The 13,285-nt window shown below is 36.2% G+C and overlaps 1 protein-coding gene and 1 pseudogene across 3 annotated transcripts; one reads left to right on the top strand and one right to left on the bottom strand.

The window, feature by feature from the left end:
- The first annotated feature begins 1,474 nt into the window (after positions 1-1,474).
- LOC113299246 (VIN3-like protein 2) lies at positions 1,475-8,000 on the top strand. 3 transcript variants are annotated; one of them, XM_026548237.1, is made up of 5 exons: positions 1,475-1,712; positions 1,799-1,877; positions 3,041-3,716; positions 6,040-6,359; positions 6,460-8,000. In XM_026548237.1, exons 2-5 carry the CDS (start codon positions 1,859-1,861, stop codon positions 7,728-7,730), a joined length of 2,286 nt encoding a protein of 761 aa, XP_026404022.1. In that variant the 5' UTR covers positions 1,475-1,712; positions 1,799-1,858; the 3' UTR covers positions 7,731-8,000. The 3 variants fall into 3 exon arrangements, with proteins under 3 accessions (XP_026404022.1, XP_026404021.1, XP_026404020.1); XM_026548236.1 differs by having other exon boundaries at positions 1,478-1,712; positions 1,805-1,877; positions 6,451-8,000; XM_026548235.1 differs by having other exon boundaries at positions 1,479-1,712; positions 6,451-8,000.
- Positions 8,001-8,230: 230 nt separating this feature from the next.
- On the bottom strand, positions 8,231-9,845 carry LOC113293233 (annotated as a pseudogene).
- Between the last annotated feature and the right edge of the window lie 3,440 nt (positions 9,846-13,285).

Here is a 13,285-nt window from a genome sequence, read left to right as displayed (position 1 = left end):
TTCATTTACTAAATCTTAAATAATTTTCAAACATATATGGACATCAGTCATGATTTATGTATTCATATGGAAGATTATATCACAATTATACATGGTATATCTATGCGCTTATAAACCAAAGTATATTAACCGATTCAAGAATAACACATAGATAAATGCATATAGTAAGAGATGGATGTTCATGAACCATGCATTCAGTGTCCTCAAAATTTTATTTCTGGAGAATTAACATGATTTTATATGTATGCATATTTTTATAAACTCAGGCTAATGATAATATTCCTTGGATCATAAAATGGTAAAATTTTGTATAATGCATATATTTTGAAGCATACATAGATTTACACGATACATTTTTAAACTTATGTAACATCATCTGATAAATGTATTTCACGTGTTATGGAGATATTTCCTACATTCTAATCGTATCGTTATTGAAATATTCCAACACACATTTAATAATATAATGACATATTCTGTACATTCGTTAGGCATTTTGTGTACATTGGATACTGGGCGATATTTCTCATGTTAATGTTGTTCAGAATACTGGCGATATTTCCCATGTTATTTTTAATGTTGTTCAGGATACTGGCGATATTTCTCATGTTATTTTTAATATTGTTCAGGATACTGACGATATTTTCCATGTTATTTTTAATGAAAAAACAAGTATTTAGTAGATTTTACGTGTTATTATTGTACTCCAAATTTTGATGCTGAGATTATTAATTAGTTGCTCTCAAACTTATGTTGTTTGGATCGAAACGAAACAACTTTTAATATTTGCCCAATTCGTTGTTTGGATCCAAATCCAGAAGTTGCTTTTTGGCTTTTGAAAGCAAAAAAGTCAGAAGTTAGTTTGGATATCCGATTTCAGAATGACTTCTAGAAATAAACTACTCCCTCCGTCCCACTATTAAGTGACCTAGTTCAAGTTTGCACAATTTTTAAGGCAAGCAAGGGAAAAAAGTATATTTAAGCATTTTTTACAATTATACCCTTATGGATAATAACTAGTGAAATTTTGAAATGATTTATCTCTCAAAATACATCACGGATGTTCGCAAACTTCGTACCATTAAAAAACATTTTAAAACACCTATTTAACGAATATAAACATGCCTACTATCAAATTATGCATATTTCTTATAATCAATTAAAAGAATAATTTTAGAAATATCTTCTTGTTTAGTGATATATGTCACTTAATGTTAGGACAAAATCTAAAAGTATATAGGTCACTTAAAAGTGGGACGGAAGGAATACTTACCTTTTGTGAAGCAATGCTTTTGACATCTAGATCCGACTTTTATTTCTTACTTTTTACGGAAAAATGTCTTATTTTGCGGCAAAACGAACATTGTATTTTTCTGATTTCTCCAAATTCAAATTATGTTTGTCACCATTAATTAATTCATGGTTTTAGACGACGCCGTTATAGATGACATGCAACCGTGCTTTTGAACCTTTTTTCTTGGCCTTACTTCTTCTTCTCTCTCTCATTCTTTATTTAGTGAAGGGAGTCTTCTTCTTCTCACATCTCTCTCTTTCCAAGACAAACTCTTCCTAGTTCCATATCTCTCTCTGCCTCTACTCTTGCTTTAGCTCAACTATCCTGAAAAAAGCCCACAGAGAGAGATTAGTAAAAGAGGACCCGGTTTTGTCATTCATGGATTCCATCGATTTTGTTGTGACACAGTTTCTTTTTGGTATCGTCTCTATCTGAACTCACTTCTCTCGTTCCTCTTCTCCTCCTTTTTGAAGAAGAGTTAATAGCGTTTTTGTCTGGATGTAGGATCAGCTTTGGATTGTAATGTGGAGGGCTAGGCTAATATAGTATCGTCACTCGAGAGCCATGGATGATTCTTACGAAGGTAATTTTTTCTTCTTCAGTTTTTGTTGTCTGGGTCTTCAAAATTTGTAGTCTTAGCAATCTGGGTTTCTCTTCTTTGAGGGGTATTCCTTGATTATCTCATAAAAATTAATTTTTCTGTAAAGATTTTTGTTTTTGTTGCAAGTTATGATTTTTATTGGTGGGTTTTCAGCTTAATTTAATTATAGGGTTTTGATGTTTAGTTAAATTGGTTACGTTTAATTTGGGGGTTTTAATTGTGTTTTTGATCTGTTATTTTTTGAATTTATTTACTTTTTATTATATTTCCGTTTTGAGATTTTAGATCAAGGGATTGTTTGGATTGGTGATATCAAACTAGGGATCTAAAAATGTCTTACCGGCGATAGCCTTTTCTTTTTCTTTCATGGTTTATTCTTGGGAGGGTGCCTCCCTTGTGAGGGGGTGTTGTTGGAAACGCATAACTATTCGTGAGCAACTCGCCTGTAAGTGGCGAGCGCCCCATAAGTTAGGTTTTAGTCCTATTGGATATAAAAAAAGAAGAGACCTTTCCATTGATTGGTTTTCACCAAATTTTGTCTAAAATTTTAAAAATAAAATTATTTTGTCGGTTGGAAAGGTATGCATGCATTTTTTATTAATGCATATGAACTATTTGAATGAAAAAAATCATCTAATGCTGAGTTGGTTAAGCTGAAATTATTACAGACACGTTATAGAAATACAATAAACTTTTGTGGATGCTGATTTTCATTGGTAAGTGGTAGGAACTTCATATCGATTTAGGTAAGTTGCCTAATATCTTCGACAGTAGGTGTTTTTATTAATATTATTAGTCAACCAAATTTTTTTGTTTGTCTCTTAGGTGTTCTTTAACTCAGATGCACAGTGTCTTAGAAAAAAATTATATAAGAGAGTGTTTTTAAGGTCATCATTAGCTGAACTAGTTTCTAAAGCATGGAAGGAGTTTGAGTGTAATAAATAGTTTCCATGCTTGCGCTTGCATTATGTTATGAGTCTCTATATCTCGTCTCTCTGATGCAGTATGGAGGTTTTTTTCGGTTCTGAAGTTTAACTTTTTGAATGATTAAAAGTTAAAACAAGCAAAAGATATGTGTTAAATTAACAAGTTTTGTATTTGTGAGATTCGGTTGGCGTCACCTTCAATTACTGTTTTTGTTACAGGTTTTGTTCTTGATCCTTCACAGTGTAGCACGCTGAATATGGATGAAAAGAGAGAAATTATTTATGGAATATCAAAGTTGCATGGTGCCTCAGAAATGTTAAAATCATGGAGTCGAAGAGAACTTTTAGAGATCCTGTGTGCAGAGATGGGAAGGGAAAGAAAATATACCGGAGTGACAAAGGGTAGAATGATCGAACATCTATTGAAAATCGTGTCAGAGAAGAAATCAACAAAACGAACAGAATGCTCAGAACACGATTCACAACCTACACAGACGACAAACCAGAACCCCACCAAGAGGCAGAGGAAGACGGATAACCCCTCGCGTCTTCCTTTAGTGACTAATACTTTTGCTGTTGACAATGGCAATTCTCAAGCTAATGTTAAATTCTGTCCAAATTCAGCTTGCAGAGCTATGCTACATCAAGAGGATGCCTTCTGTAAGAGGTGTTCTTGTTGCATTTGTTACCAGTATGATGATAACAAGGATCCTAGTCTCTGGTTGGTTTGCAATTCTGAACCACCATATCATGATGACTCCTGCAGCTTGTCATGCCATCTTGAATGTGCCTTTAAGCATGAAAGAGTTGGCATTGCTACTATGGACGGGGAACATGAAAAGCTTGATGGCGAGTTTTATTGCGTATTTTGCGGAAAACTCAACGATTTGCTTGGGTAATTTTTGCTGTGCATTCTTTATTCCAGCTTGTTTCGATAGCTTATATTTTGGTTGAACGGTTTTTTATGCTAAAAAAACTTCGTCTTGTGTTGTGGCCAGCATATCAAAATCTACTCTTGTCCTAGTGAAAACTTAGGGGAATACTTTGCACATGAGCCGAATGAACCCTGCTTTGGGAGTTGTGTCTCACTCGTTTGAGCAACATTCTTCTTTTAGTAGACCTTTTAGAAATTTGGTGAAAGTTAGCAGTCGATTTACTGGATTAAGTCTTACACCATAGGACATTAGCAAATCAGATGATTGAACTTCCCAAAAGAATATAACTTGTGAGGGAAAAGAATTATCTTTTTAGGTGCCGAAAGATGGTGCTAGTTGAATCTTTAATTACAGCTTTCTAGCTGTCTTTGTTATTCTCAATAAAGTACCAGCCACCTGTTCTTCTTAATCTTCAAACATTTTTATAATGTATTTCGTACACATAATCTTGAGGATCTTCTTAATGTAACGATCTGGTTATCCTAGCAGTTCTCTTCCAAGACTGAGATTCTGTTAAATCACTGAGTTTTAGTCTCAGGAGCTCTGTATCCATATTATTGTTTAACATTACCAGCTGATCGCATAACTGGAGCTAAGTTCATCCATATTATTGTTTAACATTATCAGATAATTTTAGATAAGTATGACGGATATTTTGTTGGAATTTCTGGTTCACTTACTCAAATTCCTGAAGTGCTGCAAATTGTTCATGGGGTGGTCATAGGCCAAGAGGGTGCTTCTTCTTAAAGATTTCTGTATTTTTAAACGTGTGAGTGGTTTTTAGCATGTAAAACTTCAGGTTTATAGAAGTTTTTTTGGAACCAGAGGCTGTTGTGGCTAAGGGGATGAGCAATTGGAACATTCAAACTGTGATGGTGGTAAGGATTTAAATTGCGAAGTAGGTAATTAAGAGAAACTAATATTTATGTGGCTACTGTCAGGTTTAGTTACGTTTGCATACTGTCAATGGAACAACTCACACAAATTAGATTACGATTTTGATTTATCTACGAAATGTTTGGATATATTTAGTGTAAACAAGAAATTCTTTGGGATGTTTAGTAAGGCTTCATCATTTGTTATTTATATAACCTTACCGAGAATTGAGTGCTGTTCCTCAAGATGATGCATCATAGGATTCTGATCTTAGGAGACAGCTCAGGGCTAAAAGCACTATGTTGTGTCATTAGCAGGTTATCAAGCTGTAATATCTTTGAATATTTGGGATAAAGAGTAGTGTTATTGGGGATGTGATGAGTGTATCGTAGCAGTAATTTCCCTTGGAAAGTGAACAATAGGGAGTGGGTGGTGACTGATCCTCTTTTTATCTGAGTGATTGTACTGCATGCATGTAACTCTTGGGTCACAACCTGTAAATAAAATTAGGAAAAATTACCCAAGAGATCATCAATTGTATTGTCTTTTTTGGTGGCATTTGCAAAGGATCTTACTATAGCACAGTCAGACTGTAGGAAGCTATTGTGATCATTCCAATTAACATTTCCGAAATTTAAATGTAGAATATTATGTCCTGTAATAAAATGCAGGCTTGAATAAAACAGTGTGAAATGGATGTGGAGATGGTACATCGAAGGAATATTCATCCTGTAGCTGGGAAAATTTAGCTGACCTTTTGCATCATAATTCATCTCCTTTTGAGATAATTGTTTTATTCTTTTCATTTAGTTTCTTTTTTGCTGCAGACTAGAGTTCAGTTAGTTGCGAATTATTTTATCATTTTTAAGCCTATAAGCTATAGATATTTGGATTCCCTTTTGGCTTGTATCATTCCGGAGACGCTTTCTGAATATATTTTTTAAGTAGCTTTCTTTTGCATTATCTGCATTCTGCAATTTTGAGTTGGTTTCAATTATTTTGGACTTCATAATGATGCACATTGCCTCTTGTACGCTGCCTTCTCAAAATAAACTTTCTGGATATTATCATTCCCTTGGCAATTGGGGGGGCGGACTACAAATCGGCCCTTGGATCAGCTCCATGTAGGTCCCGGTGAAAATTGTGGTGCAATAGCCCTCCTTTATAGTTATAAAACCTTTGAAGCCGTTAGTCTTATTGACTATCTTTTGCCTTCCTTTTCATTCTGGAAATGGGATATGTAAAGCTCTCTTCCAGTGGATTAATTGCTGATATGTATTTTCTAGAGATCTTTTATTTCTACCCAAGAGCAAAGCATTTTAAACCGAGTTTTTATGTAGAATAAACTTTTTGAGCTTCTAATACCCTCTCAATGTGTTGGTTTTCACACGTCTTCTCTTAATGCAGATGCTGGAGGAAACAATTAATGGCTGCGAAAGATACTAGACGAGTTGACACATTATGTTATCGGCTGTCTCTCAGTCAAAAGCTTCTTCATGGAACTAAAAAATACCAAAAGCTTCATGAGATTGTCTGTACAGCTGCAGAGAAGCTTGAAGCCGAAGTAGGCCCCTTAGCTGGATTACCCATTAAGATGGCAAGAGGAATTGTCAATCGGCTCTCTTCTGGTCCTGAGGTTCAGAAAATGTGTGCTGCTGCTGTGGAGTTGCTGGATTCTGGGCTTTTACATTGTTCCTTGAGTCCAGTACTTGCTCATAAGCTTCCAGGTAAAATTCCCTTATATCCCTCAAAAAAAAATTCTACATTGGAGAAAGACCTATATCCACAATACTTCAAAAAACATTTTTCGTGCTCAAGTGTTTGCAGAGTGCAGATTTAAATCTTCAAGGGTTATCAGATTTGAAAACGTATCGTCAACATCTCTTATTGTCGTATTCGGTGCCGAAGATGCATCATCAGAAGAGCTTTTAAAGTTTAACTTGTGGCACCGAAAGGCAGATTCAATTAACTATCCAGCTGAGCCCACATGCACCTTGGTCAAAGCGAAGACGAGGTTTTCGGTGCTGGATCTTTCTCCAGCTACCGAGTATATGTTTAAACTTGTTTCCTTCTTTAATAATAAAGAGTTGGGGACATCGGAAATCAGGGTTCTCACCACTAATGGCGAAGGAAGCACTCCAAAGGTCCCGGTTGAAGAAAGAGGTCAAAGCCCAACAACTAACAGTAGCATCCTGTCGAATCCGTCTTCAGAGGGCGATGAATCTAACAATGTTACTCTGTACAGAGATCAAATCGAAAATCCAACCGGCAACTACATCGATTTTAGCATGAAAACTGAAATGAACAATTCTGGTAAACTTTCTGAGATTGCCAACAAAGATACTGATGATTCTCAGAACACAAGTACGGGCACAGAGAAGGAAACAACAGCTGGAGATTCTGCTTCTGTGTTGGATGAAGGAGCATCAGGTGAAAACGTTTCCGTACGAAATGCAGAAATGGTCGACTCTCAGAGGGATTCGAGAATTTCATCTTCCGCAAATGAGGTATCTGATGTCCTAATACCTGAAAGCCAACAGCTTGAAGTTGAGTTGGTTGACAAGATTATTACAGATAACGGATCAAGCTCCCTTGTCACAAAATCCTTGGAGGTTGTACCATTTGAGGGTCGTGGGTCTGATGCTGTCCTACCCATCACTCCATTGAAACTAGAAATCGTCAAGGAAGGACCGGGAAGAAATTCAAGACCAAAACCCACTAATGAGGGGCTTGAAAACAGGGCAGGAGTGCCAGAGGAAACGCAAGCCGGAAGCTCATGGAAGAAAAGCGGATCTAGGTGGGAACAGGAGTGCCCTCGAGATGGATCTTCGGAAGGAGATTTAGAATACTGTGTAAAAGTGATCCGCAAGTTGGAATGCGATGGACATATAGAGAAGAACTTTCGAGTGAAGTTCTTGACTTGGTACAGTTTACGAGCAGCTCCACGGGAGAGAAAGGTTGTCAAGGTATTTCTCGATACATTTGTGGATGATCCAGCTTGTCTTGCAGGACAATTGATTGACACATTTTCTGAAGGTATATCTAGTAAGAGACCGCCAATGGCACCAACTGGATTCTGTACGAGGCTTTGGCACTGATGAGTTCTTGAATCAGGAAGGGAGGAAAGGAAAATTTTTCTAGAGTCATTAGTGATTCTTGCATACATCCTTAATGACAAGGTTGTGTGTTGGTGTATTCTTTGGTGGTCGAGTAAAAATTCAACATTTTTCGATAGACATTTATCCCCATTGATGTAGGATAGAATTTTTACAATTTGATTTCAAGAGATTCAACAACTTAGATCTTTTGTTTCAAAATACAGTTCGACTTTTAATATTCAAATGTTATATAGTTGATCACTTTCTTAAATTCTTTGCCGATGTAAATTGTGGTTATGATTCTAATCTCAATAACCCATGGCAGAACTACTTACTGCTGGCTCATAGTTTTGGCTCGCACAGAGTATCAAAAAGAGTTCTGAAAATTCAGCTAATTTTTTTTTTGAAAAGAATTCAGCTAGTTTAACCAAATATAAACCAAGCTAGAATACACATCCTCCAAATCTTAAAAATTAAAAGCTCGGAAATTAGAGTGATGAATAAAAAAATTTAATTATGAAGAGAAGTACATAAGTTACATAAAGTTTACTGGTCGTTACAATCATCCATACTTTACAGCATAAAATGGAATGGGAACAGCCTAGAGAAAGCCCCGTCTGTCTTCGTTTTCTCCATTCTCATGTGGATCATAACATTTTGGCTGGGGCAAGTAATGCAACACTGGAAAGTTCAGAAGCTGAGTACTTCCTGTAAACTGAATTCGGCTTAACTTCTGCTGACCTTGAGTGGCAGGATACCAATTGCTTCTCGCACTCCATTAGCTGAGGTTCAGAATAACCTGTATGGAAATTAAGAGTTTCATCCCAATTTGGAGTCTTGTTCAGGGTGCACCTTGCTGCATAGACTGCAGAAGCAGCCAACATTGAAGGACAGAATTTTAGCATCCCATAGTGCAAGAGACCCAATTCTGTCAAGAAGAAAGCCATGTTCTCCATCTCCTTATCTGCCATTGCAGCTTTAACGAATCGAACAAGGAAAACGTAAAGAGTAGGGCCGGATAAACTCCATCCAAGCTTAGCCAAGATTGATTTTTCCATGCCTAATATGTGTTCTTTGCTATAATTTCTCTCTGAAATACAAACCAAGTCGTTTACCATTGGTGCCCAAATGTCTACATACTTACTGGCAAGGAGCATAGAACTGATGCCTAGTAACTGCAACTCCTTCATATGAACAAGGCGGGTGGAAAGGTACCGATCAATAATTTGTACTGTGAGATAAAGGGTTTCAGGGGATAGTTTATAGACGTGGTGAACTTCTATCAACCAGTCTACCAGAATCATCCTCATATTCTCGTTAATTTGATTCTGCGAACCCATATAGTCATGAATCTGGATTGAACTCTCTGCCATTTTGTAAAATTGGTACAAATCTTTGACATATTCCACTGCTGCCAACTGATTATCAACATCTCCTGCATCAATATCCACAATTTGGGCCTTCTTTGATTTATCAACTAAACCACAAGGAACCTTGCTACTAGCAGATAAAACTGATGTTGAAGTCTGTCCATCTTTCACCGATGATTCCTGAGTTATCTCAATTACTGCCGTCTCTGGTTTTGCCTTTTGAGGAGGCTTATTGGTTAGCTTTCTTTTCGGTACTACATCAATTACTGGTTTCTTCTTATTATCAATTTCAAAATTATAAGCTTGTGCACAAAAGCCCCTGGTTACAGGACGATTAACCTGCTCTGATTTCCTATAGACACCTCGGATTACCAAATTCCCAACATCTCTCAGGGCTCTGCGATTATCTCTTTCCGGTGCCTTTGGCTTGAGTATTCTAGCAACAACACCATCTCTTTTCCTTTGTGGAGGAGCTATTACTCTAGAAGCCATCTCTGATTCCTTTCCAGAATATGATCTCAATCTGCTCTCGCTGAAATCAACAATCTTTCTATTCCTCTCTGCAAATCCTGTCTTTAGCTTCTTTAATTGATGTGTGAAGTAGAAAACATGAGGATATATTTATAGAAGTTTCAGTTCTCTATTTTGGAACCCTATGAAAAGCAGGTGTCTTCGTTTTGGAAACTCCATGTTAATTGATTTGAAATTTAAGTCGGTTTCTGGTGTGACATATTTAGCCGTTGCAGAGAACTGGAAAATGGAAACTACCGCGTTGCTTTATGCTAGGGTTAGATCAACACATCAACGCGTCATGATTCGGTAAATAAGAGAGTTTAATGTGGTTCTATTTCGTTCTAATAAGTTCAAGCATTATTATTATTTTTTTTTTTGAAGGAAAGAAGCCCCTAAATTTTATTTATTTGACTACCTCATTCAAATTCAGGTTGGATGGATTACATAGAAGAGGTGGTAGATAGGCGCACCCTCATGTTTGATCATAATACATCGCATGTTGAAACATCAAGCGTGCAACGTGGTTTACATTTTCTGAGATTACATAGAACCAAATAACATGGAAAAGACTAACAGACGTCTTGATCCTACAAGTGAGAAATTGGATGCTCCAGAGGATATCTTGATAATTCCCCAAACTGGCTTGTTGACCATTGATTGCATCCCCGTCAATTATCACATCAGTAGGAATAAGATTTTTCTTCAATTTAATTTCCAAATCACATACCTTTGTCTTGTCCATCAGAGAAAAAGTTGTATCAAAATCAATCTTCCACACAAATAACAGAATCAGATTTCGTCCAACATAACCTATTTTCTCTGTTCTTCCTTCCACTAGTCTGGATTTATGAGATTGTTGAGACCGATGTATAAGCGTAATGAAACCGCTGTATAAGCGTAAGGACAAACCCATAAAAAAGTTGTAACAAACCCATACATTGATTATACAGTAGAATCCCATAAGAAATCCCCAAGGACAATAAGAAACCGTTGTATAAGCGTAATGAAATAACTTATGGCATCTAGTAGCCATTGATGAAACTTATTAAAATCAAATAAGAAAAACAGAAATCTAAAACCTAAATATTGTAAGAACACAATATTTTTATTAAAAAAGAAAACAACAAACTACTATTTCCTAGATTTACTCGGTGAATCTGAAATCTCATATCCAAGAGTAAATCTAGATTAAACAAGAAGATGATGGAGGAAAATAGGTTGGAAAAAAATTAAGACAATTATTTTGGAAAAACGGTTATGCAGAGCGAGAAAGAGAGAAAGAGAGCGAATTGATAAGTTCAAGCATTTTAGTTAAAGAGGAAGGCCTTGACTAAATACAACCCGCTAGTTGCATAAATGCAACCTGTATTCAGAGTCACACACCACCGTTTAAAGTGGGTAACAAAAACCCATTGCTGGATTTTTTGTGGGTTTAGCCGATTAGGGATCTCATTTATTACTAATCCAAACATATGAATAACACCATTTTCTTCTCCTTGTTCAATCCTATTGTTGTAACTAAATTTTTGGAAAACCCACCGCCACAAAATACTGGACGACTAATAGTAGATTAACTATCACCAACGCCACAAATACCAATTGATTTTAAATCGCCACCACCACAGTACATAGAAACCAACTTGATTTCTCTCGGCACCACCACCAGTTAACTTAAAACACCACTACTGTTAAGATTTTTAATGTCCAAATTTCATCAAAATTTCTCAATATCATGGTTTAGAAAAAAAGAGATTTTGTCTTCCATCGGTTTCACAAGATAAGATTGAAGCGCCTAAAATTCGTAAGTTTTCTAACTTAATTTTTTTTAATGATTTTCTTTTCTAAAAAACACATATTCTCTGTGTAGATGGTGAATTTTCGACAAAGGCTAAATTCGTAAACTCATAATTATAGGAAACTCTGATTCAACAATCAGACGTGAGTATCAAGACACGAGTCTCTCATCGAATTCTCAACGGAGAGTACTTTCTCTCAGAGTACATGTAGATATGTAGTCTCACGACTGGAAAACGGCATATCTCATGAATACTGAATACTTTCAGTGATTATTTCTATATAGCATCACGAGATGGACATCTCCTAGACAACTTGCTCTGCTAGTATAGAGCGATAACATCTTCAGGAACAAACAACGAGTTTACCCTGACCATATAAATGATATGACTTACCGACAAGATCATATCGGGATAATTAATGCTCCTAGACAGCTTGCTCTGCTAGTATAGAGCCACAAAGTTAATTATTCCTAATTAAGATTGATTCTGCCATGACATTCACTACTGAATTCCCAGAATAATCTATTATTGCTCCTATTCCATGGTCGAATCCACGACTGGTCCCATGGAATGGCAATAACAATTGCTCCTATTCCATGGTCGAACCCACGACTGGTCCCCTGGAATGGCAATAACAATTTTTCTGATTCTATGATCGAATCCACGACTTGATCTCATAGAATAGCAATAACTATATTATCTCATTACTCCGATTTCATGATCGAATCCACAACTGGTCTCATAAATGGTAATAGATAAATCTTAATTACTCTGATTCTATGATCGAATCTACGATCCTATGGAATGGTAATGCTCACTTTATTATTCTGAAAATTCATAGTCGAATCCTCAGCTGATCCTATGAATTAATAATAAACATTTTATTACTCAGTTTTATGAATTATTCTCCACTGGATTCCACAATTAGTAATAAATAATCAACAACCGGGCGTCTGAGCTACCTCTAAGTAATCCCCGATTCAAATGGTGAAGGTGTATCCAACGACGATACACTAACAGTCACCGCACGAACGAGTATTTCAAAAATACAACGAAACGATGAACCTATGCAAAATAGAGAAGAAAATAATAAATAATTAAAAATATTGACCAGGGTGCTGGGAACACGGACACACGACCAACCAACCGTGTCAATCCCACGCCAGTTTTATATTTTTAATGCATTTTATTATTTTTCATGATTTGATGAAAATTCTCTCATTTTATCAAATTTCCTTCGTCTCGAGGAAACTCCTCGGTTTCATGGTACTTCCATAAACCCATAAAAAATAATATAAAATTAAGGAAAGGAGTGTGGGGAGTGACCATTGGCCAACCGGCCATGCCTTGGTCCCGACCGGCCCCACACCCCACGGTTCCTTATTATTTTATTATTATTATTATTTCTCTAATTTCATGAAAAAACTCCTTGATTTCATGGTATTTTTTCACAAATCATCAAATAATAATAAAATAAAATATATTATGAAAACTTGCGGGACCGGGCATGGACGACCTAGCCGGTCCCACACGCCCCTTTGTTTTATTATTTTATTATTATTAGTTTTCCTTGAATTCATCAAATTCCTTGATTTCATGGTATTTCTCTCAAATTAGGAAAAATTCCCTCAAATCATCAAAATACTTAAAAATATTAAAAAAATAGGAAAACTCGTGGGACCGGGTCGGCCATGCCTTCCACGGTCCCACACGCCCTTGTTTTTATTATTTTAATATTTTTTGCTTCCTTGAACTCATGAAAACTTCTTCAATTCATGGAAACTCCCTAAATTCATTAAACTTCTCAAAGTTCATGAATTTTTCATAAAATCATCAAAATATTATAAAATTAAGGAAAAGGCACCACGGGACCGTG

This window comes from Papaver somniferum, chromosome 7, assembly GCF_003573695.1.
Source record: "Papaver somniferum cultivar HN1 chromosome 7, ASM357369v1, whole genome shotgun sequence".
Lineage (NCBI taxonomy): Eukaryota > Viridiplantae > Streptophyta > Magnoliopsida > Ranunculales > Papaveraceae > Papaver > Papaver somniferum.
The sequence above is the reverse complement of the archived record's forward strand: the minus strand, read 5'-3'. Positions and strand labels throughout refer to the sequence as shown.

What these genes read in the sequence shown, in the direction of transcription:
- LOC113299246 (XM_026548236.1), top strand. An exon ending in AAACTCAACGATTTGCTTGG is followed by an intron (nt 3,717 to 6,039) that starts GTAATTTTTGCT and finishes CTCTTAATGCAG; the next exon opens with ATGCTGGAGGAAACAATTAA. An exon ending in ACTTGCTCATAAGCTTCCAG is followed by an intron (nt 6,360 to 6,450) that starts GTAAAATTCCCT and finishes TTCGTGCTCAAG; the next exon opens with TGTTTGCAGAGTGCAGATTT.